General features: G+C 38.4%; 1 protein-coding gene across 1 annotated transcript in view; it reads right to left on the bottom strand.

Moving 5' to 3' along the window:
* Positions 1-26026, bottom strand: part of LOC128623070 (xylosyl- and glucuronyltransferase LARGE1) — an 81867-nt gene that overhangs the window by 23829 nt on the left and 32012 nt on the right. The window contains exons 4-8 of the mRNA XM_053649938.1: positions 24322-24404; positions 19816-19939; positions 19485-19656; positions 4493-4597; positions 1277-1389 (exon numbers count right to left, since the gene is read on the bottom strand). Coding sequence (XP_053505913.1) covers positions 1277-1389; positions 4493-4597; positions 19485-19656; positions 19816-19939; positions 24322-24404 — 597 coding nt within the window. The remainder of the gene's footprint in view (positions 1-1276; positions 1390-4492; positions 4598-19484; positions 19657-19815; positions 19940-24321; positions 24405-26026) is intronic.

Consider the following 26026-nt stretch of genomic DNA (forward strand, 5'->3'; position numbering starts at 1 on the left):
TAATTGTCTCCTTACAGAAAATCATACATTTCTTAAAGAACAACATATTTTGAATCCATTTATTATTAACCTTAGATTATGCAAAGTATCCTCCCCTGTGTAAGTCCTTATGAATGAACCGTTACTATAGAAATGATCACATATTAGAACGAGTGCATTAACATAAACATATAGACAAAATTATTAGCGATACACCAATGTATCGGGCAATAATCGGTATCAGCCGATAAAGGAAATTTTTCACGCAATGGGCCATCGGCCGATAGTTTAATAACATCCGATGGTCAGGGCGGATAATATTCTGTCAATCAATAGGAAAAACACATCGATTTCGTGCTGTGTATAAAGATGATGTCTCTTGTGTGGAAATGATGACAAAACTGCAGTTTGTAATCTCTGTAACCTCTGCACTGCTAAAATTTTACTCCGGACGCTGCAGCAGTTAAGCGGGAGTTTCAGAGTTTCAGCGTTGGAGTTTCAACCACCAAACTATCGGTATCGGCATCGGCCGATATCACGCGATAATAATCGGTTATCAGTATCAGTGAGAAATTTAGTATCCGTACATCTCTAAAAATGATATAAACATCAATAATATAAATATACACCGATCAGCCATAACATTAAAACCACTGATGGGTGACGTGAATAACATCGCTTATCTTGGTTCAGTGCACCTGTAAAGGGGTGGGATATGTTAGGCAGCAAGTGAACCGTTCTCGAAGTTGATGTGTTGGAAGCAGCACAGCGGGTCAGAGCTGTTTTGGCGGCACAAGAGTGACCTACACAATATAAGGCAGGTGGTTTTAATGTTATGGCTGATCAGTGTAAATATCATTTGATATTTCGAAAGTGATTCTAGAACTTATAATCATATCATCAAAAAACTACCTTAGAAAAGTGCTTTGTAATATAGGCATGCGATTTAGTAGCTCCTAACTGCAAGGGCTCAGAGAGATGAGGCGAGCTGAGGCTTTATACTGCTTTATATGCAAGAAGCTGAAATTAATATTCGAGTCACAGTGAAGCACAGATGCTCAGTTCTGACTCTTTTCCTTCAAATGTAACTCACACAGCATATGCAGTTTCTGCAAAGCAGATGTGTTTGGGGGAGAACAGCAGCTTGCTCCGTTTTTGTTGTGATTGTAATTCGCACTGCAAGCAGCAGAGGGCTCTAAAGACTACAAAGGTGCCTTTAAATATTTATCATTAATATTAGTGCGTAACACTGCCGTACCGATATCTGAAACACTGATCTAGAATAATGTGCGTGTACCTGATCTGCTAACGATGTAGACAGCATGCTCATCAGCTCTCTCTCTGCTGTCAGTCTCCACATCTGCTCCCATCTGAGCTTCCTCAAACGATCCAACAGCAGGAGAATCACACCTGTAACACACAAACCCATACACAGCCATTTGATGAGGCCATATACATTACTATGATGAGCCACAAACAATGCCCTTTCAATAATTATGACCTTGATAATGCCATCACCCCATAAAGCCAAGCACTAACGTGCCATCAGTCAGCTGCCAGCCACATGCTTAGTAAAAAGTCACATTAAGAGGCCCTCATCATGTGCTGATGAGCGTCTGATTACTTTAAGCAGAATGGATGTGTTGCTGAACGTGGTGTGACAGACGAGTGAATAATGCGATGGAAGAGTAATGAGGGTTATGCCATTTCTCTGGAGTGGCAGCAATCGTGTTGGATCGAATGAATCATGGAATCATTTCATGGTTAACTAACCGCAAGTGCACAGAAGATACAGGGATTCAGAACATACCAACATTATACACTTGAACTATGTTTGAAATAAGGCTTCATACAGTGATGTTTACTCTTAACGTAACAGTCTTGAAGGAAAAGTCCACCTTGAAACTCATTTAATCTTTTTTTGATTGGCATATGTGTGATGTGTTGAGCGATTCCTTTTAGGAGTTAGCAGTTGTGCCATGCTAACGTCACAGGGAGATGTCTTTGGCACAGTTATAATGGTGTTTAACAGGAGAAAAATGGCAAGAACCTCATACACAATCCTAGAAACAAAAGAGTAAGAGAGTCTTTTCTGACTCACCATTTTCCAGCAATGTTCAACATCATGTTAATGAGAAATCCAATGGAGAAGTATTGGAGAGAGCAAACTCGAGACTCCGAAAAAGCTACAGCTATATGGTGGCAGAGACTCAGCTCAGCTAGATACAGATCTATGATATGACGAGTGTGAAGTTGACTCTTCCGAGCTTTATCTGTTTGAGCAGAGTGTACAGATGAGGAGGTGATAGAGCTGGACAGTATAAAGGACGAAAATGCTGCTGCATTACTCTCATGGTAGAGTTGAAGCAAGGGCTAAATTCCACTGGCACCACAATCAGCAGGCAGTCGAACGGCATTGTGGGTAAAGTAGGAAACTATTAACCAAAAGAAACATGTCAATGAAAGAAGTTTAAATGTAAAAAACCCCTCAGAATTTCATCATAAAATAAATCTTGAATGACATTAAAGTGAAGTTTAAAGATGAATATGCAAGTTCAGGGTGGAGTTTTCCTCTAAGGACTTGAAATGCATCATTTTGATTTAATGCCAAAAAACATGAAAAAAAGTAATAATTTCTCTACAGTTCCTTTTCCATGAGACACACAACTACTACAGAAGATAACTGGCAGAATTTTGAAAAACACTTACGAGTTCTGTTTGTGTCTTCCCTCAGGGAAAGAGCTTAACACACTAACGTTTTACACTTAACTGATTTTTATACCATCTGCTCAGGAGCTGCAGAACAATTACTGAAGGAAAGCTGCAGGCAACCTGGCTGCTAAACTCAACATCTTTAATACATTCTTTCGCGAGTCCTGCTACTGCAGAAAACTCACAATGAAATGTTGAAGCGTTTGTGATCTATGGTTTATATCTACATTATAAACCCAAAGGACTTGTGCTGCGTGTCTTCGGTACCAGAGTCAATATGAAGTGAATGCAATGCTCTACAGCTCTAATAGCAACACTGTTAAAGCCTCTTTGGTCTTGCAGAGGAAAAGGACTTAAGGGAAAATGTAACGGAAGCAAAGAAACCTATTCCGGAGATCGAATCTAATCTAATTCTTTAGGTACTCGATCAAGCAGACTTTTCATCATGCTCCTTTAGCAGAGTGTGTAAAGGGAATTTCTTTCACACAGTTCACATAAGCAAATTTTCACAAGCAAAAAAAAATATATATATGTTTTTATCTCAAATACATTAGAAAACAGGTGGAGCAAAGCACCGCCGCATGAAATCGATTTGTGCCACAAAGGAATGATATGACAAACCGTTATGCATGCAGCACAGGTCATTAACAATGGAAAGTAATTGTTATTTTATACTACAGATAAAATTTAGGGGTATAACAAAACATTCAGCAGAATGCATAAAAAAGTAGGATATTCTTTATAGTACAGTAATTAAAAATCCAAAATTAATCAAGCACACACTTCCTGCTCTGGGTTTTCTCTTTATCTCGAATAAGGATACACTACAGAGGTTTAAGCAGCACCATGATTGGGAAGTTCACTGCTGCAGATATGAGACTATACCCAGTAGGGGGAAAACACAGGATTCAAAAACACATCTAGGGCTACAGAGAGCATTGTGACTTCGACAGCACAATGGAATGCGGAATAAACAGCCCTGTGCTTCAGACACGTCCCCTAGAGAGTCAAACCAGTGAAAGCTTGGCCAGATAACTAATGTTCAATTAGCATTTTGTTTAGGTATATGCGTGTAAGGGTCTGAATGACCATTACAAGCATATACTGATCACACAAAGACTTTGCAAAAACTACACAAACATTATGCCTACACTTCTCCGACACTACGGCAAATTACACAAACACTACGCCTACACTACAGCAAACTACGCAAACACTACGGCAAACTACGGCAAACTACACCAACCTACGCAAACACTACGGCAAACTACACCAACCTACGCCTACACTACAGCAAACTACGCAAACACTACGCCTACACTACAGCAAACTACGCAAACACTACGGCAAACTACGGCAAACTACACCAACCTACGCCTACACTACATCAAACTACGCAAACACTACGCCTACACTACAGAAAACTACGCAAACACTACGCCTACACTACAGCAAACTACGCAAACACTACGCCTACACTACAGCAAACTACGCAATCACGACGCCTACACTACAGCAAACTACGCAAATTACACCAACACTACGCCTACGCTATGCAAACACTACGCCTACACTAAGTGTAAACTATGCCTACACTATGTGCAAACCACAGCAACACTATGCACAAACCATGGCAACACTCTGCGCAAACTATGCCAACACTATGCATACACTAAGCAAACACCACGCCTACACTACGCCAACACTATGCGCAAACTACATAGACACTACGCCAACACTAAGCAAACACTATGCCTACACTATGCGCAAACAATATAAACACAATTACAATCTGACTAACCAGTGTTGAAGCCTCGACCAAGAGCAGGCCATGGTCGATGGTTCTTCCACAGGTTCCCCAAATACCAGTCACTCTGATTCTCCACCAGCCCAAGCACCTGCTGACCTGAGAGAGAGAAAGAGCAAGTAAGGGGGAGAGAGAGAGAGACAGAGAGAGACAGAGAGAGAGAGAGAGAGAGAGAGACACACACACACACACACACACACACAGAGACAGAGACAATTGGAATAATTACTGGCACTCAATCTAACAATGTCTTTAATAATCTGGTTACAGTTAACTGCAAGTCCTTCATGATGCCCTTGTCTGATTGGCCAAATGAAATAAAGTGGCTATGCTCATTTGCATAAATTTGAGCTTCTCTAAATGTTTGGTCACAGTTAGAGAGATTTTCAGTTGCTAGTGGACACGTACCCTAATAGTATCCAACCTACAAGGTGAAGACCTTGGCCTGACAAAAATCAGACCAGCAGAAGATCCAGATAACAGCAGTTAATACAGGCCTATCTTCAACTGTAACACAATGAGTTTGGGGTTTAGTAAATCCAACATCATCACACAATATAGTAGTAAAGTAAGTAGTAAAGCAGCGGCTCAAACAAAGCAAGTTCCAACCTGCTCCAACTCAAAAGTAAGTGGAATATAAAAATGACTTCACTGCCTTTTTGGTGCAACTTGACGGGTTTTTCTACAATGTGTTATTAATACTATATTAAAAATGTAGGCTTTATTCTGTCTGTAGATGATGATGGTCAGGTTTGTAACAGAAGAGCTGTGGTTCACACAGAAGTTTGTTGGTCTGCGGTCAAGTTTGAAAAGAATTCAATGCTTAGGACTGGACTATGGGTCAGGCTGGTACAGAACAATATAGTTTTATAGTGATTTTATGAGGAATATGTCATGAACTCCTTTCATTATCTGAGCAAGAATTTACAATGAGCGATTCTTAAGGTTTGAAATATGAAGTGCTTTGCTTGCACAACTGATGAAGGACTTCAGTTTCTCAAGAAACTACTGGAGAAAAGCGGCAAATTATTTAAACGTATTTACAAAAACGCAACGTATTAGAGAATAGACACTTTTTTTTGCCACAGATCAGAAAGGATGAGAGGTGAAGTAATAAAATAAAAGGGTGTCTGATTACAGTACACACAACACAGATGGTGACTTAGCAGGAAATGAGGCAAAGAGAACACATTTACCTTTAGGGGGATGACTATGGAGAGCAATAATGCAGGTGTGTGTGTGTGCGCGCATGCTAGTGAGTTACTGTTCGAAATTAAGAAATAATTGTGTTGAAAGGGACAGGAGAGCAGTAATTTTGTGTGTGTGTGTGTGTGTGTTTTTTTCTATTCCTCAGAATGGCAATACCCACAGTGCAAGTTTTATGAAGGCCATGAGCTAGATTAATGAGTGCCTATCACACACCACACACACACTCAGACAGCACATAAGAATAAAATAAGAAGAACCTTCTCACATCGCTTTCTGCTTTATTAATACCAGCACACCACTGATGCAATCACACGCCATTATTTTATAAATGTTATGTACAATATGCAGAGTTCCAAGTCTACAGTAAATCAGGGAAACATTCAACTTACTGACAGAAAAGAGCCAAACAAAGAGAACGTGAAAAAAATATATAAAATCTACAAAGAAACATATAAATGAAAAGAAACCATTCATGTGAGTGAGCAGAAACATGGGCCCTTTGTATAACACAGAATATAAATGGGAGATTTACATTTACATCCATCTTAAAGACATTTATAGCATTTTAACCACACAATCAGAGGCTTAATACAATGTATACACACAATCAGCTGAATTAAGATGTGAGAGCACTTGCTGTCATGGCCAGTTTTAGCAGCAAACTTCTGATGAACTCTATTAATCCTTATCAGCGATGCTCTCATTATCAGTGGGATAGGCAGCAGATTTATTCGCACACGAATGCAGTTAAGTCAGATTAAATGGAAACTTATCACACATGCATGTAATTAAACGTAGTAAAAGATCCGAATCGAGTTTTCTGCAGAATCTCTAATGCTGGGGCAGATAAATAATCAGCAGCCAGGGCACCACACGAAAACACACTCAATTACAGTGCTGTGAAAAAGTATTTGCCCCATCCTGATTTATTCTGTTTTTGTGTATCTCATATTAAATTGCTTCAGAAATTAAAACAAAATCTAAGATAAAACAAAGGCAACCTGGGTAAACAAAAAATACAGTTTTTAATTGATAATGTTATTTACTGAAGCAGGAAAGTTATATAGTACCAACTGGGCCTGTGTGAAAATGTATTTACCCCCATAGTTACTAATTCCCCAAATAAATGAAACTGCATTCATAATGGGGTCCAACTGGAGTAGACATAACCAGGTCTGATTACTGCAAATCAAATCAACACTTAAACAGAACTTTTTCAACAGACCTTTTGGTTAAAAGGTCTTACCCAGTAACACACTATGCCAAAGAAAGAAATTCCAGAAATGATGAGGAAGAAGGTGATTGAAATACATCAGTCTGGGAAGGGTTATAATGCTATTTCAAAGGCTCTAGGTCTCCAAAGAACCACAGTGAGAGCCGTTATCTCTAAATGGAAAAACTCAGCACAGTAGTGAACCGTCACAGAAGTGGCCGACCTTCCACAATTCCTCCAAGAGCACAGCAATGATTCATCCAGCAGGTCACAAAAGAGCCAAGGACAACATCAAAGTAACTACAGGCCTTTCTTGCATCAGTAAAGGTCACTGTTCATGACTCCACTATCAGAAAGACACTGGGCAAAAAATGGCATCCATGGAAGAGTGGTGAGGTGAAAACCACTGCTAACCCAGAAGAACATTAATGTCCGTCTGAATTTTGCCAAAACACACCTTGATGATCTTCAAACCTTTTGGGAGAATGTTCTGTGGACTGATGAGTCGAAAGTGGAACTGTTTGGAAGACAGGAGTCCCATTACATCTGGTGTAAACCAAACACAGAATTCCACAAAAAGAACATCATACCTATGGTCAAGCATGGTGGTGGAAGTGTGATGATGTGGGGATGCTTTGCTGCTTCAGGGCCTGGGCAACTTGGAATAATTGAGGGAAACATGAATTCTGATCTCTACCAGAAAATCCTTAAGGAGAATGTCCGGTCTTCAGTCCGTAAGTCGAAACTCAAGCACAACTGGATTATGCAGCAAGACAATGATCCAAAGCATCGGAGTAAGTCCTAGAAGTAAGTGAAAGACTGATCTCCAGTTATCGGAAGTGTCCGGTAGCAGTTATTGGTGTTACAGTTGGCACAATCAGATTTTAAGTTTAAGGGGGAAATTAGTTTTTCACATTCGTGATCGGTGTTGGATAACTTTTTTGCTTCAATAAAAAACACACACACACACACACACATACATTTTATATATATATATATATATATATATATATATATATATATATATATATATATATATATATATATATATATACACACAAACTGTATTGTGTGTTTACTCCAGTTAACTATGTTTTATGTTGTGTTTCATTTGACGATCTAAAACTATTTAGTATGAGATATACTGTACACAAAAACAGAAGAAATCAAGAAGAAGAAGGGCAAATACTTTTTCACAGCACTGTGTATCCATCATAATTTTCCAGTAATAGTGAGAAAATCTAAAATTAAGAATTAGATGTAGATTTGATTTCAGACAGCTTGTCTTTATTTTCCTTCCTTTACAAACCACTTTTAATTCTTTTTCACCAAACAGGACGGCATGGAACATTAACTATTCCGAACCCAGGACGAGCTGTATCCTGTGTGAGTGCACATGTGAAAAACAAAAAAATATTCAGTGAGCAGCAGTCCCGTGGGGAGATACCAGAATAACCATTCTTTATGACCGTGGTGAGCAGAAAAGCAGAACACACAAAAACCTGAACCTTGAGACAAACGGGCTTCAACAACAGAAGACCACATCAGGTTTCCCTCTCGTCAGCCAAGAACAGGAATCTGAGGCTACATGTTTGTGGATGACTGGACAAACATCGCCTGGTCTGGCTAATCTCGATTTCTTCTGCAATGCCCTTAGCAATTAACATAGTGCATCCGCATAGTGCAACAACGTCTGACTAAACAAACTAGCACTGTGTATCAAATTATATACTTATGCATTGTTCTAGACAGTTATTGAATTCCCTGTCACGGACTTCTGCTCATGCTGCATCACAAGGCAGTGTAACACACTTGGAGGAAAGTGCTATCTACCCTCTTTCATATACATGAGCTCATAGACACCCGTGATTGGCTAGTGTCACTGTGACTGACAGGAGAGAGAAAGCATGCCATCCCTCCCACCAATTTTGCTCTCATGTATTGCTGTAGCATACAAGGATTTGAACATGCGAACCTCCAGTGATAGGGTGACCACACAGGGATGATTTGACTTTAAGGTTTTATCTAATAGATGTTTCTTAAATCCCCCAGATGTACATCAAGTATTGCAGGCAAGTATGTAAACGATGCCACTCACTTGATGCTACTTCTGCATGTATAAACCAAGTGTTAACAAACAGCTAGAGAAATCTCTTGAAGCAAAAATGTGTGAAATAGTAAATTAACATGAACAACTATGCTCGCCTACTGCAAATGAACATCAACAACAAGTGAACAGGGAGTGCACGGTGTCTCCATATCTTCTCTAGTCAAACCTAAGCAGAGGCAATTACATGCTGACAGACCTCCCCATAAGAGATAAAGTATATACAGGATTAGAGGAAAGTTTCGATTCTGGGTTATTAATCCCTGACGCTTTCCACTGTTTACCCTGCTTTTCATCTTAGCCTTGTGACTGATCTGTTGTGTTGCAGGAATTGCTCTCCTGCCGACATAAACACGCTCTTATATTATTGATCTGCTTGGCAGAGACGCATGTGTCCCCTGAAGTGCCAAAAACAACACTGAACATGCACTACATGCCTGTGGAGAATCCCAGCTCTGTGCAAAGTTGCTTCACATTTCACTTTTCTGCTATATATGTAATCTAATGCGACACATGTAGTTTGAACTCAAAAGGTCTAAGAAGTTTCACTTGTACTCACAAATGAAGTTCACTGCTGGAGGCCAATACTGCAGTTTAATAAATGAAACTGTAATGTAAAAATGTAGATTTAAAAAGGTTTCTGATCAACCAGCACGAGTGCATGCTCCTCAATATATCCAAATATGCACTATCACTTGCTCTGCCTCTCTTTTACATACTTTGACTGTATATAATGGACACTTTCTCACCTATTAGGCTACGTTTTACAAGGAATTTCAAGGAAAAATAGAAAGCGTTCTAACCAGCTGTACCATGTGGTATAGGAATCGCAGTCTCAACCGCAGTGGATTGTGAGAACAGAATCATCGGGGTCATCTCTTCCCACCTTCGAGGTCACTTGTAACGACCGCTAAATCCGCAAAGCCACCAGTATTGCGGACGACCCCTCTCTCCCATCCCATGGACTCTTCACCCCCCTGCCTCTGGCAGAAGGTACAGGAACATCCGTGCCACCACCAGCAGCCTCTGCAGCAGTTTCTTCTCTGAGACAGTCAGATTACTCAACACTCTGCTGCCTCCCAATGCTCACCTGGGCTAGTCGAACACCTAACCCAGTATGACTCAATACCTCTGCACACCGCACTTCACAAAGCTGCATCAGACACTTTATGGAATGCTATTCTTATTGCTGCTACACTGCCACATATTTTACAGTTTACAGCCCATGTTCTGTGCATTTACTGTCCAGCGTATTTATTGTTCTGTGTATTTATTATCCTACATTCATCTCACACTTCTGTGTCTTTGCACTTTATGTAGTCTTGCATACTGTTCTGTGTTGCACCATTGTCCTGGCGAAAACATTTTGTTCCAGTGTATACGAGCTATATAGAAACGACAATAAAAACCCATTTGACTTGACTTTTTGCAATGGCACTGACTTTTGCTAATGATTGGTTAGTAGGTATTGATAGATTTTCTATAACAGCAGCTCTAACAGGTTTATATTAATATATAAATTTGTTCAAATGTGTTATTGTTTCTATAGTAACAGATCATTCATGTGGACTTTAATGGCTCCATATAATCGAAGACTAATAATGCATGAAAATATGTTGTTAGGCAACAAAGAAAAACGTATTATCGTCGATATGGTCAAATGTTCTGTGAGGAGACATATTTTTAACATTTAACATTAACCTCCAGTGTCAGGGCTTTGTAACAGTCAGAATTAAAGCTGTAACTTTGAAGACTACGTGTAGATCACAGACAAGTCTAAGGATTTTGAATATTATGCTGCATTTTATGTCGTTAACGTCTACAGATATTATATAACAGGAACTAACTTGTTTCATAGATGTTTCCCAACATTAATTATAAAGTCCCTCCAGGATATTTGCGATCGTAGAAATGAACACGAAATCAAGCAAACAGCAAAACTCTGAGGAGCTTGTAATTTTTCAAAATTACCGCAATTTTCCACAGATTTGGGCCTAGACGCATCATGTGACATGATCACAATGCACATTCAGCCAAAGCTCCCTTCGATTCATGTGCATCCAACATGAGTAGAACTACAAAGCTACAGTGTACAAAAACATCCTATACTATTGTGTGCACCACATATGGGTGTGATGGTCAGGTGTCCACATACAGTACTTTTGGTCATATAGTGTATGTTATTAGCATTGGATCATACAGCTCATGATGTGAGCCAACAACCACAATTAGTTTCTCCTCAACATCAGCATGACTGTCAGATCTCCTTTTGGCTGATGCATGGCCATGCTATAGTACATTCCATTAAAAGTTCAACTCTGCTGAACTTTTTTGTTGGAAAACAGTGAAAATTTTACACATTAGCAGGCATTGGTGCGCTGTCTGCACTAACACATTGTTCTGTTTGAAATTAATGGTAGTGGTGCATTCATTGATGGATTCCAAAAAAAAATCCTTGAGAACAGAGCCCCTGATCATTTAGCCCAGGGGTGTCATAACTTTTAACTGAGGGCCACATACAGAAAAATATATGAAGGGCTGAGCCACTCACTAGAGGTGAAGTATATCACCTCACCTCTAGTGTATTAAAGTTAGCAATATCAATCAAATGTAGGTAAATTATGCTTGATAATTGAATATGCTTAAAGAAAAAAAAAAACAGCCTACATCACAAATTTCCATTAATGGGTTTTCATATTTTTGTTACAAAAAGGGTTGGCAGTTCATTCTCAAAACAGCAACCTCAGATTGCTTCTTAGTCATGATGGTGAACCCCTTCACAGCCCTGTATGAAGTGGTAAAAATAACGGGAAAAGGGGATGGCTATATTTAAGCTTATTATACAAATACGTTATTGGGCTTGTTAACATCAACGTTTGTTATAAAATGTTAATGTTAGAAATTTGACTGAATTTATTATATAATTGAGCTTATTAATGCATGAATACTGTGTAATATTTTTTTTACTTCCCTATAGTGGGAATAGTGTTGCTGCAACACTGTTCCCACTATAGGTGATCTAAATTTTAGCCCCTGTTCATAAATTACGTCCGACATCTTTGCCATTTGTTTTGACTCAGTTTCTCACTGCACTAGGGCCGTGATGGTGGCCATGACAACAGCACCACCGCGGTGGTAGTTTGCCACCGTGGTGGTGGAGTGCCACAATGTTTCTGCTTGAGTGGGCACTATGACAAAGTACAACGTTTTGTATACAAGTGTAATAATAACAGTTGCTATATTAATTTGTATTTATAGTGTACCATATAGCGGGAGATGTTATATTCAGAAACAAATTACGTAATCATAATCAAACGCCTTATATGGTGTTGTCTGTTGTTAATTTGGCACGGGTTTGTTTGAGCGCTGCAAAATCCAGTGAGGTGAATTCTGCTATTTCACTTCAGCTTCTGCCGCTGCGATGGATCTTGTTGGGAAACCAAATGTTACATCGGCGATCTGGGACGATTTTGGATTAGTGCCTAACGAGAGGGAAACGTGCGTGTGTTTCACTCCATCTCTTTATTATCCACTTCTTCTTTGCAGGTCAATCACAATACCATATCCCACAGCGCCCTCAGGCTGTTTCTCAATGCAACAACACGACACAACAAGGCTGTATTTGACTTGTTTCGCTGACGGAAGTGCTAAAATAAAGCCTATTTTTAATTTTTAGAAATATTTTATATTTAGGTTTTATTTAATTTAAGCCTATAAAATTTAATATCATTATTATATCATATTATATAGTGACCACCACTGCTCATCGCAGTAGTTTGGTAATTAAAACGGAAAAAATCCGCCACCGTCACAGCCAGACACTGCACTTAATTAAAATAGAAAAATGGAAACTGCAAGTGCTCTGACAAATCACAGCTATCTAAAGAAAATATGTAGAAACATGAGCTGGGCTAAGAAAATAATTAAACTACATAAATAATTTAAAACATCAGTAACTTTGTGAACTGTATCCCTCATTCCTTTTTGTTGTTTGGTCCACATATCATTAAAATATTTCTGCAGCACTCCATATCTCTTTTGTCAGTTTAGCAGCTTGTATCTCAAACCTGACAACTGCAACCCATAATACACTGCATGTTTAGTTCACTTCATGCAGTTGAGTTGAATCAGGGTTAAATTATAAAACTATATTGGAGAAAAATAAAAAGGTATAAAATTAGGGTTTGGAGTCTGGAGGGTAGTGTCACTTTTTCAGCCTGCAAAAACACCCCTACAACACAGACCCTGCTTTATCTTTTCGTTTTACCCCAGAAACTTAACGACAAGGAAGGTAAGAGAGAGTAGGAGCTAAATTAGCATCTACTTCTACTAAAAGTTGCACACTTTAAGCTTGCAGGATGTTACAGAACTGCCTCAAACTAAAAATGCTTTCAGAATGTCGAGTGAAGCCCAAAAAGAGAGACAGTGAAGTGAAATTAAGCAAAAGGCAAGTGGGAATGATGATGGGAGTGAACGGAAGAGACAGAGCGAATATACAAAATAAAAACTGAGGAAGTAAGCAGCACAGAATAGGGAAGGAGAAGGGGAAAGAGAAAGAGTGCATAAACGTGACGCTGCATGATAAATCCTATTCATGAGGAGAGTTCATTCGGAACCCTGCCATTTTCCCAGAGACAAAGGCGGTGAGCTGTCTTTACTGGGAGCTTGAGAGTCATGAGAGGAACTGAAAGATATGAAGGCACTGTACGAGTGTGCGAGTGTGAGTGTGTGTGTGGCAATCCAGTTTCTCTCCCACTGAGCTCACACTCGACACACTGCCACCCTCACAGCACTACCACACATCATTTAACTGCTGCCACTGCTGATACGCAGCCTGGGCTCATGGTAAAAGCCAAGTGACTCAACAAACACTGATTATAATTCAGATAGAACTACACTTCCCCTGTATGCAGTCATAATGTGATCAATTTTCCACTTCATTACAAAATATCTGCTTTAAAAAAATATGTAAACAAAATGTGTCACCATTTATATGACATGTCATGCCATTTTGTTTAAAAATGCAACATTGCATCAATTCATCAGTGACAGGTTTGGATATTAAATCAGAAGTCAGAAAAAAAGTTCTACATCAGTAACTGTGTAAGTGTCACTACATCAGTAAGTGTTTCAAGTCCGGAATGCCGTGTCTCCTCCAAATAGCAAGCATGTAAACAGAAAAGCAGCTCTTGCCATTAGCTAACTCTATAGGTCAATCTAAAACTTGTGTTTCTGTCACTTGTCCTTCTTTGTACTTTGAATGAAAGGTGGATGTTTAGTCTAGTTATTAATATCTCATCTAAATGGATTTTTAAAATCAATTGAAAAAATGAATTATCGAGAAAGTAATCCACCTCGTTCGTATCTATTACACGTGCTAGTGTATTTCAGTGCATCTTCTTAATCACTGTTATGGGTGTGACCGTGAAATAGGCTTAAATCAATTAGCCCAAATGGATCCTAAATCTAAGCTGCGTGACTCTACAGTCTGGGCTAGAATGAAATCAGTCCCATGCTTGACTTCATACCCTCATACATGTTTTTTTTTTTTTTTTTTTTACTAATCACTGGTGATGCTGCTGTTTGAATCCATTTAGAGACTATGTTTATGGTATTTATTATTTTTCTTGAAAGAGAAGGAGGGCTTACCCCCCTCATATTTATCCCAGCATGCCCCGCATTCTGTGGTGTACTGTAAATCCATAAAACATGCTCCACAACTTTCACACAAGACTATTTCATACTGTTCCATCACTATTTGCTATAGGGACCACATCAGTTTATCAGAAGAACACAATCTAAGCCAAGATGTTCTAGCACTATGTGTGCACATTCTAAAGGCGGCTCAGTATTGCCACTGACTCATACAAGTTCACGATGTGCAGCACAGAAAGATCCTGATTCCCCAGTTGATCACTCAGAATGAAAACCTTCCTCTGTAGCAACCTGTAGCAGCATTATGCAACATTATCATCCATCAAAACAGCATGGGTTTGCCATTGCATTAAACAGTATTCTCTTATTCTTATCATGTCTCAGGTTAAACACAAGAATTTATCCATTATTCCCTAAAATGTCATGTATGGTGTTGTGACTTATCTGATTCACATGCCGTCAAAACACATCTCTGTGCTTGTCTACGGACACTACTGAGAAAAACTTATAATATAATATTTTGCATCCACTCAAGGTCAGTTCCAAAAAATAATGTGTAAATCCTTTCAGAAAAGTAGCCGTAATATTTATTTATTCTTCACTACAAGATTTGGAATTCACAATGCATTTCCCACAACCACCATTCATTTCCTGAGCATGAATTTTCATTTCTGTATTTTGTGCCATGGGTTTGTAAATACATGTGCCAATTATTTCTAATGGCCCATCAAATGATTATAAAAAAGATTTAATTCTAGTGAAAATGAGGGTGTGAATGCACTCCTGCTTGTTATAATAATGTATGTAGTGTAGTGTAGTGTACTGGGAAGGTGAGTATCAGGATAAGGAATATCCTGATCATGGACAGGAATGGATGGGTACCATAAAGAAGAATCTTTTCATTCTACCATCTATTATGGCAACATGTAGCCTACTATGCAGAAAAATCTGCATGAATTTCCTCCCCATCACAGTAATCTGAGGCCAGTTTTTCCTCAGGGTATAAACATAACCCAGACACTCCGCAAAGCTTGGCTTTATGGAAAAGTAGTGAGAGAGAAAATCAAAAGGCTCAAAAAATCAAAAAGGTTCCCTGGTATGATGAGACAAACATGTAAAGTGCTACTTTAGGAGGAAATCCAACACTGCTCATCATCCTGAGATGATCATCATCCCTACAGTGAAGAATGGTGGTGGTAGTGTCACGTTGAGAGTTAACCTTGTCATTTTGGTTGTTTCTCTAACTAATGCCCTACCCAGTCACTGAGATTTGGCAGACAGCCTTCTCTAGGTATAGGCGTGGCTGTGCTATATTCTTAAAAAAAAATTTTTTTTTTAAATAACGGATGTAATGGTGCCTCACAGGATGTTCAAAGTTCAGTTTTTTTTTTTTTTTTTAGAAACAAACTCTTCTCAAAGTTCTGATACTTTTTCAGAACTTTGTTCCAGAATACTTTTAATAGCTCCTTGGTCTACATGATGCTTAGGTGCGTTCTCTGTCAATCTATGTCAAAGGCCCCGGGCCTTCCAGGAACAGGTGTATTTATACTGAGGTCACATGATACTTTAATGGCACATAGGTGGACTCAATTAGAGTTAGGGGTTAGTTAATTGTTCTTGGAAGAGGTGGGTCTTTAGCTGTTTTTTGAAGATAGTGACAGGTTCTGCTGTCTGGATTGAGGTTTTTCCACCACTGAGGGACAGTCAATTTGAAGGTTCTGGAAAGGGACCTCCTGCCTCGCTGAGTAGTCACTACCAGGCATCGGTCGTTAACTGATCGTAGATTGCGTGAGGGAACGTAAACCTCAAGGAGAGAGTTGAGATAGGAGAGTGCTGTTCCAGACAAGGTCTTGTACGTGAGCATCAAGGCCTTGAATTTGATACGGGCAGCTACAGGATGCCAGTGGAGGGAGATGAAGAAGGGTGTGACATGGGTTCTTTTGGGCTGCTTGAAGACGAGGAGGGTTGCTGCATTCTGAATCATCTGAAGGGGTTTGATGGAGCTGACTGGGAGAACCAAGAGTAGTGCGTTGAAGTAGTCCAGTTTTGAGATAACAAGAGCCTGGACTAGTAGCTGTGTAGCCCGTTTGGTGAGATAGGGTCTGATTTTCTTGATGTTGTACAGAATGAAACTACAGGATTGTGCAGTTGTTGAAATTTAACTAATTACTGTATGTGACCTGATGCCAACTGGTTGCACCAGAACTAATTCAGGCAGGTGAATACTTACAAATACTTATGAAATTACAATTCTAAATTTAGTATTTGTAAAGAATTTTGAAAATTGTATATTTTTTTTCTCCCACTTCAGTATTATTGGCTATTTTGCATATATTCATGGCATAAAAATTTATTTGAGTACTTATGCAAGGCACTGTACTTTAAGAGTTTCTTCACCAAATTGCATTTTACAAACCCAAAAAATTGTAATTCACTGAAATAGCTCTATAGGACATAGGACATTAATAAAATATCACCAAATTGGAGATATGTAGGCTTTGAAAAATCACTCAAGTAAAAAAACAAAACAAAAAAACAAAAAAAAACAAACAAAAAAAACACAATGATAAAGGCTTCAAAGGAATGTCAGCAGGAAATGCCTCGGCCCTTAGGTTCTCCATTAACTTGGTTGAACCTTGAAGTGGACATTATTATATTTGTACAATTGCTACTGTAGATGGACATTGTTGGACATTATTGTAGTGGAAGTGCACAGTTAAACAGAATTTACCTATAAAATTAATTGAAAGTTTCAGCATTTAAACAAGGTGTACTGAAACATACGGCATACTGTATGTTACAAACCTGATGGTAATTACAATAAGGACTGTAGGAAAGACTTCAGCTCAAAACCATGCAATACTAAAGGGGCAAATATTCAACTACACTATCAATAGGGACTTCTGCTTTTTTTAATTTTTTTTTTTTTTACTTGGAACAAACAAAATGTAAAATTTTTAAACATTACGCTACAAAGTAGTGTATATATTGATTCTTTCTCAACACACAGAGGTATTTTAGAGGCATTTCTTGTACTCAGGAAAGACTTTTCTGAAAAGTAAGGGGCTTATAATAACAATTATCATATGAAATCCATTAGGATATGGAAATTTCATTCCAACAAATTTTAAAAAACAAAATGTGTTTGAAAGCAACACATCATACTATATTTTTCTTACCTGAGGGTGTGCTATTACTTTTGTCAAAGATATCAGAAGATCCCCTTGATAGTGCTTTTAAGTACACCTGTATAACTAGATTTATTTGATTATAATGCTGCAGGTGTTTATGCATTAATGAATAAATTGAATTTTTTAACACAAGGATTTCAAGAAACAGCTGTACCCAAGATTACATTTATTGTTTCTGTTACTATGAATTATCACAGTGGACAAATGGTACATTTGTTAGAGAGCCCACGGGGTACATGGAAACTCCAATGTACTGCCCAGTCCCATGTTTTGACTGCATGGAAATATAATAGACTAGGCAAAAAAAGTAGTAGTAATTGGACAAGCAAACAATGATAAATATAAGGATGATTTTTAATATTTGGATGCAAGTCTTTTGCAGTCAATGACTGCATGAAGCCTTGGACCCATGGACCTTCAGTTGCTGCTTGTTTGTGGGTCTTTCTGCCTTCAGATTTGTCTTCAGTAAGTGAAAAGCATGCGTAATTGGGTTGAGGTCAGGTGACTGGCTCTGCCATTTAAGAACATTCCATTTCTTTGCGTTAAGAAGCTCCTGGGTTGCTTTCATAGTATGTTCTGGGTCATTATCCAGCTGTACTGTGGAGTGCCATCCTATCAGTTCTGCACCATTTCCCTGAATCTGGGCAGAATGTATAGCTCTATACACTTCAGAATTCTTCCTGCTACTTCTATCAGCAGTCACATCATCAATAATCACCAGTGACCCAGTTCCATTGGTTTGCATCTTGAGGTAAACCTTCTGTATTTACATTCATAAAGGTGTCTTTTAACTGTACACTTTGACAATGATATGCCTACCTCCTTCAGAGTGTTCTTGACTTGGCTAGATGCTATGAAGGGGGTTTTCTTCAACAAAGAACGAATTCTGCATCCATCCACTTTAGAGGTCTTCCATGGTCTTACAGGCCTTTTGGTGTTACTGAGCTTGCCAGTGCATTACTTCTTTTTAAGAATGTACCTAATTGTTGATTTGGCCACTCCTAAAGTTTCTGTTGTCTCTCTGATAGGTCTGTTTTGTTTTGCACGGACACCTCTTTGCAGCACTTACTGAGAGTTTCCATTAACAGCTACCAAATGCAAATTCAACACTTGGAATCAATTCCAGACCTCCTTCTCCTTAATTTGTCATGAAATTACAAGGAAACAGGCTACACCTGGCCATGAAACTAATTATTAGTGAATTGTCCAATTACTTCTGAACCTGTGAAAATGGAGGGACTATGTAAAAGAAAATGGCTGTAATTCCTGTACGGTTAATGCAAAATTTAAACTGCTTGAATTAAAGTTGAAAGTCTACACTTCAATCACATATGGATTGCTTCATTTCAAATCTATTGTGGTGGTGTCCAAAACTGTCACTGTCCAAATACTAATGGAAAGCTATAGTATGTAAGCTGGATAAAATGAAAAAACAATAATATAACAGTAGAAGGAAGGGCTAAACTGAACTCCATACAGGTTATCCATATAACCTGTAGTTGACAAAGTCAATGTAATTTATCTTGAACTCAAGCAGTGATTTGGAAAATGCAGTTTAATTTTAACAGCCAGTGCTACAATGGTGGAAACTGTGATAAGTGCGCTGAATACCTTTGAATTTGTGAAAGACAGCCCACAGCTCAGCGATGTCTGTAGCGAAGGTGATGTCGGTATCTAGAACGATGACTTTCTGCAGGTCTGATGGCAGCGTCTTAGTCAGAACCAGCTTCATCAGGCCGTAGATCCCTGAGTAATGCTTGTTGGGGATCCATGACACCTCAGACTAACACACACACACACACACGATGATATTTATTCAATGCAGAGTCTGGTACAAATAAACCTACTTTTTTTTTTTATTTTTTTTTTTATCAAATTCATACCTGTGAAGATGATTCATGAAAGACACTTTAAATGTCTTATTATCAAAGGACAGACTCACCTTCAATTCGTCTGCATCATAAAAGTCAACTCGGACAGCTGGCACCATCCAAGTGTGGAAGAGGGAGGCTAGGATCTGCTTGGCGATGGAGTCTGTGATGAAGTGGAAGTGAAGAGGGTTTCGTCTGCCACACATACAAACACCATTACTGCTTTCAACCACAACTGAGTTAACCACAAACTTCATCACTGGGAGATACTTACTTACTAGGGGATGTATATAGTGTTATTCCTTTAATTTTGCAAAGTGTTTAGTGTAATATTTAGGGGGAAAATTTATTATCTCTAAAGTAATAGATAAACATTTTTATAAGTTTTATAAGGTTCTCTGCCAGCCAATCGCCATCCAGGATGAACACTGGATGAGCGCATCACATGCAGCTTTGATCAATCAATATACACATTCTATTTGCATGCTGTTCTTTCTACATTCGCTTCATGTATTAGAAAGCAAGTGTATAAAATGGCTACAGGTCTACTGTACTCACTGGTTTATAAAGACACACACATTCTGGCACACCAAAAGGTCTTAATCGCAGCAGAAAGCTAATATTGTGGTTAATATCAAACAACATTAGTGGTAAATATTACTGACATAGCTAGCATGAGCTAGCTACTTTGCAATGCGCTCAATAAACTTTCAAGGTTCAGCTTTCTAAGACTGCTAACAGACTTGCTTGTGTGGTCGCACAGAACCATGAGTTGTATGTTTTAATGTATTTTAATGTCATGACATTTTACAATTAAAGGTCAACCTAAAAATATCTTTATGATATTATTAACCTTAACATAAAGCAACTTTTTCAAAGTAAAAAAGTGAAATATCTTGGTATTGTACATAAAAAGAGGATACATCTTTAGCATGCTAAGGACTAGAGATGCACCGATACCAAATTTCTCAGCCAGTACCGATAACTGATTATTCAGAGTGATATCGACCGATTATTCAGAGCGATATCGACCGATTATTCAGAGTGATATCGGCTGATACCGATAGTTCTGCCTTTTATGCCTTCTTTTAAATGAACTTTATTCTCTCCATTTCAACAAGTTGTTTCACAGTAACTGGTCTCATAAACCGAAAACGCATTACTCTAACACATTCACTAAATTCTGAAGATTAAAGTAAGATTTCTTAACTTACTGATTGTTATTAATTCATATTAACATTGACTGAATTCTAAAAAAAAACCTCCTGTTAGTCTCACATTCACCCACCACAAACAAAAGCATTTCTACTTCATCACTGACATCAAACTGGTAATATATAATATAAAGTTTTTATATATTAACATTAACTGGATATGAAATATACTACTCTACAAATATATTTTTCTGTGCAATATATACTTATATAAACTCGTCTTCATTTAAATCTTTAAACAGTGTACTGGCGCTTTAATTCAGTGCGAGCAGGGCAACAACAACAAAAAATTTAGACTCAACGCCGAAACTCCCGCTTCACTGCTGCAGCATCCGGTGTAAAATTTGAGCAGTGCAGAGATTACAGAGCTCACAAACTGCAGTTTTGTCGTCATTCCACACAAGAGACATCATCTTTACACACAGCACAAAATCGATGTGTTTTCCCGCCCTCTTTTGATTGACAGGATATTATCGGCCCTGATCATCGGATGATTTTAAACTATCAGCTGATGGCCCATAGCGTGAAAAATTGTCTTTATCGGCCGATACCAATTATCGGCGGATACATTGGTGCATCTCTACCAAGGACACAACTTTTATTCTCCAGACAGGAGCTTCGGTTTACTCTCCTCGTCTGAAAAGGTGTCCTGGTTTGACCTGTGGCCCTGACACTCTGGGGTTACTCCCATTAGGCAGATGTTTTGAACAGCAGCTTTGATTGTTTTTGTGCGTCTAAAAGCATTGCACAAATTAAGCCTAATTAGCATGTGATCTATAAAACACACACTTTATTAGAAGTCCCATTTGTACGTACTTCCATATGTTTGTTATTTTACTCCGTGTGATGTTCCAGTGGCCCTCAACTGTCACTATGAGTAAGAGTTCTGGACAGAATAAACTAGGCTTGGTGGCAGCTGTCAGGTCAACAAACAGATGCAGCAGTTCTCTTGAGCTAGTGTCAACATGCCATAATATGTCATTTATTCCAATGGGTTGTCCTTTTGAAAACTTAGTTTGCATCCATGTTGTTTTTTTGTGTGGCAGGCACAATGTGACACAAAGGCTAGAGCAAGCAAATTTCCCTGCAAATTTCCAGCATATTAGGAAGGTAGCTTTAACACTGGTTTGTTCATTTATTTCACACAGAAAAGGAAAATATTCATTCACTTCACAGTACAGCCAGATTCTGGCTGGGAAAATACATACAGACTCACACTGCTACTGCCACAGCGATTAACCAAGAATTTTCTGAAACTTGGCATGAAGCTTTACACTGTTCAGATGTCGCACTAATGACGATAATCAGCCCATTATTTAGTTTTAATTGAGTCTGGCAGATCAGGCAGGAGCGGACATTTTTTTAGGACCGAGATCTGACAAAATCAGGCCGATCCTGGACACAGGTGGGCACAGACTAGAGCCACTAAGCTTTGTCACAAACACCGAGTTTCCTCTAGAGCAATAAGCAAGGAAACAGAAAGAATTCATCATGTGTATATGGGGTGTATGCGTCCTGCTACAATATAATCAGAGAATTATTGAATACTATATTTTCTACTAACTAGGTAACTGATGGCATCCATCTTCTCTTGGCTTAGATAATGAACTAGTTTTATAACACAATGTTAACTTCTTGGATATCTAACTTTGAGGCATATTCTCTAACATTAGCTAGCTAGACTAGAAAACGCACTATACGTAAAGTCTGAGATGTAGAAGAATTAAAAGAACTTAAACAGATACAAATACATACAGATGCACTGTTTCTTTTTCTTTTATTTCCAGAAAGCTTGCCAAGAAGGTTTGCAGGGCCTTTGGTTGGGATTAGAGTGTGAAACAGGACTGGGATTCAGTGGGAAACGTAAAAAAAAAAAAAAAAACATCACACAAGCAAGAGGTGCTTACTTTTACATGGGCACAAGCCAGCAGGCACATATGAAGCTCGGGGGACAAAGAAAGATCACATTCATGAACCTGGATAGACAGTGTTCGTTCATTCATCCTTAGTAATTGCCTGGTCAGGGTCACGCTGGTTTAAATTAAGCTACTAGGTTGTTTATATTTTGGGAAATACAACCAACTAAATTCTTCATTTAAAAAAACAATCACATGCACATCTCTAGGTTAGACTGATCTGGAACTTGAGTGATGTACAGTAGCTGAGATTGAGGAACTTTCAGAGCCAGAATTCACACACCAAGCTGACACAACGCTGTCATTTCCACTTCTGGGTTTTCTTTTTCAGTGTTTTTGTATTAAATCCATTTGGGATTTAAATCTGACGACAGATATGGATATTTGGAGCACTAAACAGATACTGATGGTAGCATTGTACATGAAGAGGAGGCTGGATTTAGGTGGGCATGAAAATGGAGATGACTGCTCTAGCCATCCATTCTATTTTGTTTTAAACCAAGGTTTAAAACCTAGCATCCTTGTCTTCTAAGGAAGCATTTTCCAACATTTCCTCTGCTTTTTCAGTTCATTGCTTGATGCGTATGTGAGGTAAACTGAATGATACAGTACTTTCCAAATTTACAGACATCTATGGTCCTGCCAAAGTCAACGTTGGCAGAGTTTCAGTGTTACTAGGCAGTATTTGCTGAAACACTTTCAAGCACTGCCTATTTCCCATCTTCACCCTCAGATTCAAGTATTCAAGCAATCCTTAGATTCTGTATTCTGAAGAATAAAGCCCCTCGCCCTGAAGAATTCAGTTGCTCAAATAAAGTGAACAATACTTGCTATACATCATAAATCACACAGACTCACCATACTGTTGCTGTAACACGAGAGTTCAAACTCATACATTTATTGACCTACAAGTCAACATTTTAAACAGTTTATCCACATGCCATATATAAAATGTGCATATGCACTTAATTTCTGCCTGATAAGTAAATTCCCAATGGCAGAAAATGGCTTTAAAATGTGCATATAAGATACGTGTGACCTGTGAAATCAGCAAATCACCTCACAAGAACAAGGAAGCAATAAAAAATGTGCACTTCACAAAATTATCTAAATACTGCAGATGCTTCAGAGACACCATTAACATTTTCGCTGCTTCAGTTCATAATTGTTTAATTGCTGTGAGAGTAATAGCTGTAAATTGCAGACAAACTCATTAAGGGATTCTTTCCACACAAATGATTCTTCATTTCATCGTATCAAATGTATACTGTGTAAATAGTTATAATGCAATATGTGGCAACCAAAATGACTATTCATGTGAACACTGTATCTGTAAGAGAAGAAATAGAGCAAATATCACAGCCTGTACTGTGACCTGTTGATCTTTAATGATTTTATACTCATTTATACATTTGTGTTGTCAGTGCATGATGGATGATTCACTTACCGGTGAAAGAGCACAGACTTGACCAGCGTCACCACATCTCGGCTTGCGTTGTACCCCGCACACACGATGGCAACATGAATGGTCTGGGGAATGAGAGAAATCGCTAATGAGGTCAAGCAGAGCCCAAAATCTTAATGAATGGTGACGCTGATGAGGATATTGCAGCAAAACCTGCTATAATTGGAGCTTGACATTTAGAGCTTGCCATTTGGAGCTTGGCACTTGGATCATTAGTGGTTTATTGCACTTTTCCAGGGTGCCAGATATTTGCTTGTGCTTCACATTGTGAAGGTTTATGGCGTTAGCCCCAGAGCCACAGGTGCAGCATCAGATATCAGCATGAAAACTGTATGTAGGTCCATTTGGAAATCTCCCCCAATCCTCCCAAAAACCCCTCCCCGCCCACAACCCTAACCCCGGCAATTCCAAAGCAGAGATGTGCATAGGGAAGGATTACACTCTCCCCCCGTGTACACAGAGTGCTGGAATTGATCCTGACTGACAGGTAAAGGCTATCTGGCCTTCCTTTCTGTCTCTTCGAGTTTTTTCGCCAGTGGGTCAATGCAACCAAGCTTATCCAATCAGCTCGTCCACAAGCTCCAGGGAGGAGGAAATGAGGAGCACAGACAAAGAGCATCTTCAAAATTGCACAGAACATATTCTCCCTAGGCAAGTAATATCTCTGATTTCAGCCCCTTTCAAGAGGTTAATACCTGCTTTTAGTTTGAAACTGGCCTGAAGGAATATTACAGGCCAAGCAATTACGCTGATAAAAAATTATGTAATCAGAAATTTTGCACAAAAAAAATTAAGCTTAAGATCTACTGATAAAAATCTTTCATTGCTGTATAATTAATTCTCTACAATTTGCCTAAAACAGCAGGAAATAGCAGCTTCACAAAGTTTTATCACTATCCTTTCCTGGACTTAGAATAGAATAACAATATTAAGACCACACACTACATGTAGAAATGACCATTTTGATTACATCAATATTGTTTTCAGGTTTTTGAATCAATTCCATCCATAATACGTCTTCTCTTACTGAAGAATTAGTGAAGTAATAAAAATATCCAAACTCAAAAGAGCAATGTTTATTTCACTGTTTTCCCCCCATTCACATTATCTGAAATTTAACAATATTGGTTAAGGCTTTAAGCTCCACCCACTTGGCACAATCATATCTGAAAAGCTTGTTGTGAAGAATGCCACTTATACATGTCATAATTGTCTTAATACATATTATACATGTCATAATGAGATAGATGTCAATTTTCTTTTGTAAACCTTCAAAATTCCACTAACTAGATTTTTTATTTTATTAAGTATGCAAATGTATTACTTAGACAACATGTCAAATTTTGAGAAAGATCCAATACAAAAAAAAAAATATATGTAAGAATATTAGCAATAAACCAGCAAGGAATAATTGTGATATCTATTGTTTAATTTTTTTTTTTTTAAAAAAGACCCTATTCATCTGTACAGTTTGCCTTATGATTATACTTGGAGATTGTGTGAAACGTTTTTTCTATACATTTATGTTTAAATGGTCTAATGTATATATGGGATATTAGTTTAATGTCATTATGCCTCTTCTCTGTGTGTATGTGTGTGTGTGTGTGTGTTTTTCCTCTATCTGCTCTCACTTTGTGTATTTTAGCTGTGTTTTCTCTCTCTCCATGTTTTTGCTAGTGATAAAAGG

Source organism: Ictalurus furcatus, chromosome 19 (genome assembly GCF_023375685.1).
Source record: "Ictalurus furcatus strain D&B chromosome 19, Billie_1.0, whole genome shotgun sequence".
Lineage (NCBI taxonomy): Eukaryota > Metazoa > Chordata > Actinopteri > Siluriformes > Ictaluridae > Ictalurus > Ictalurus furcatus.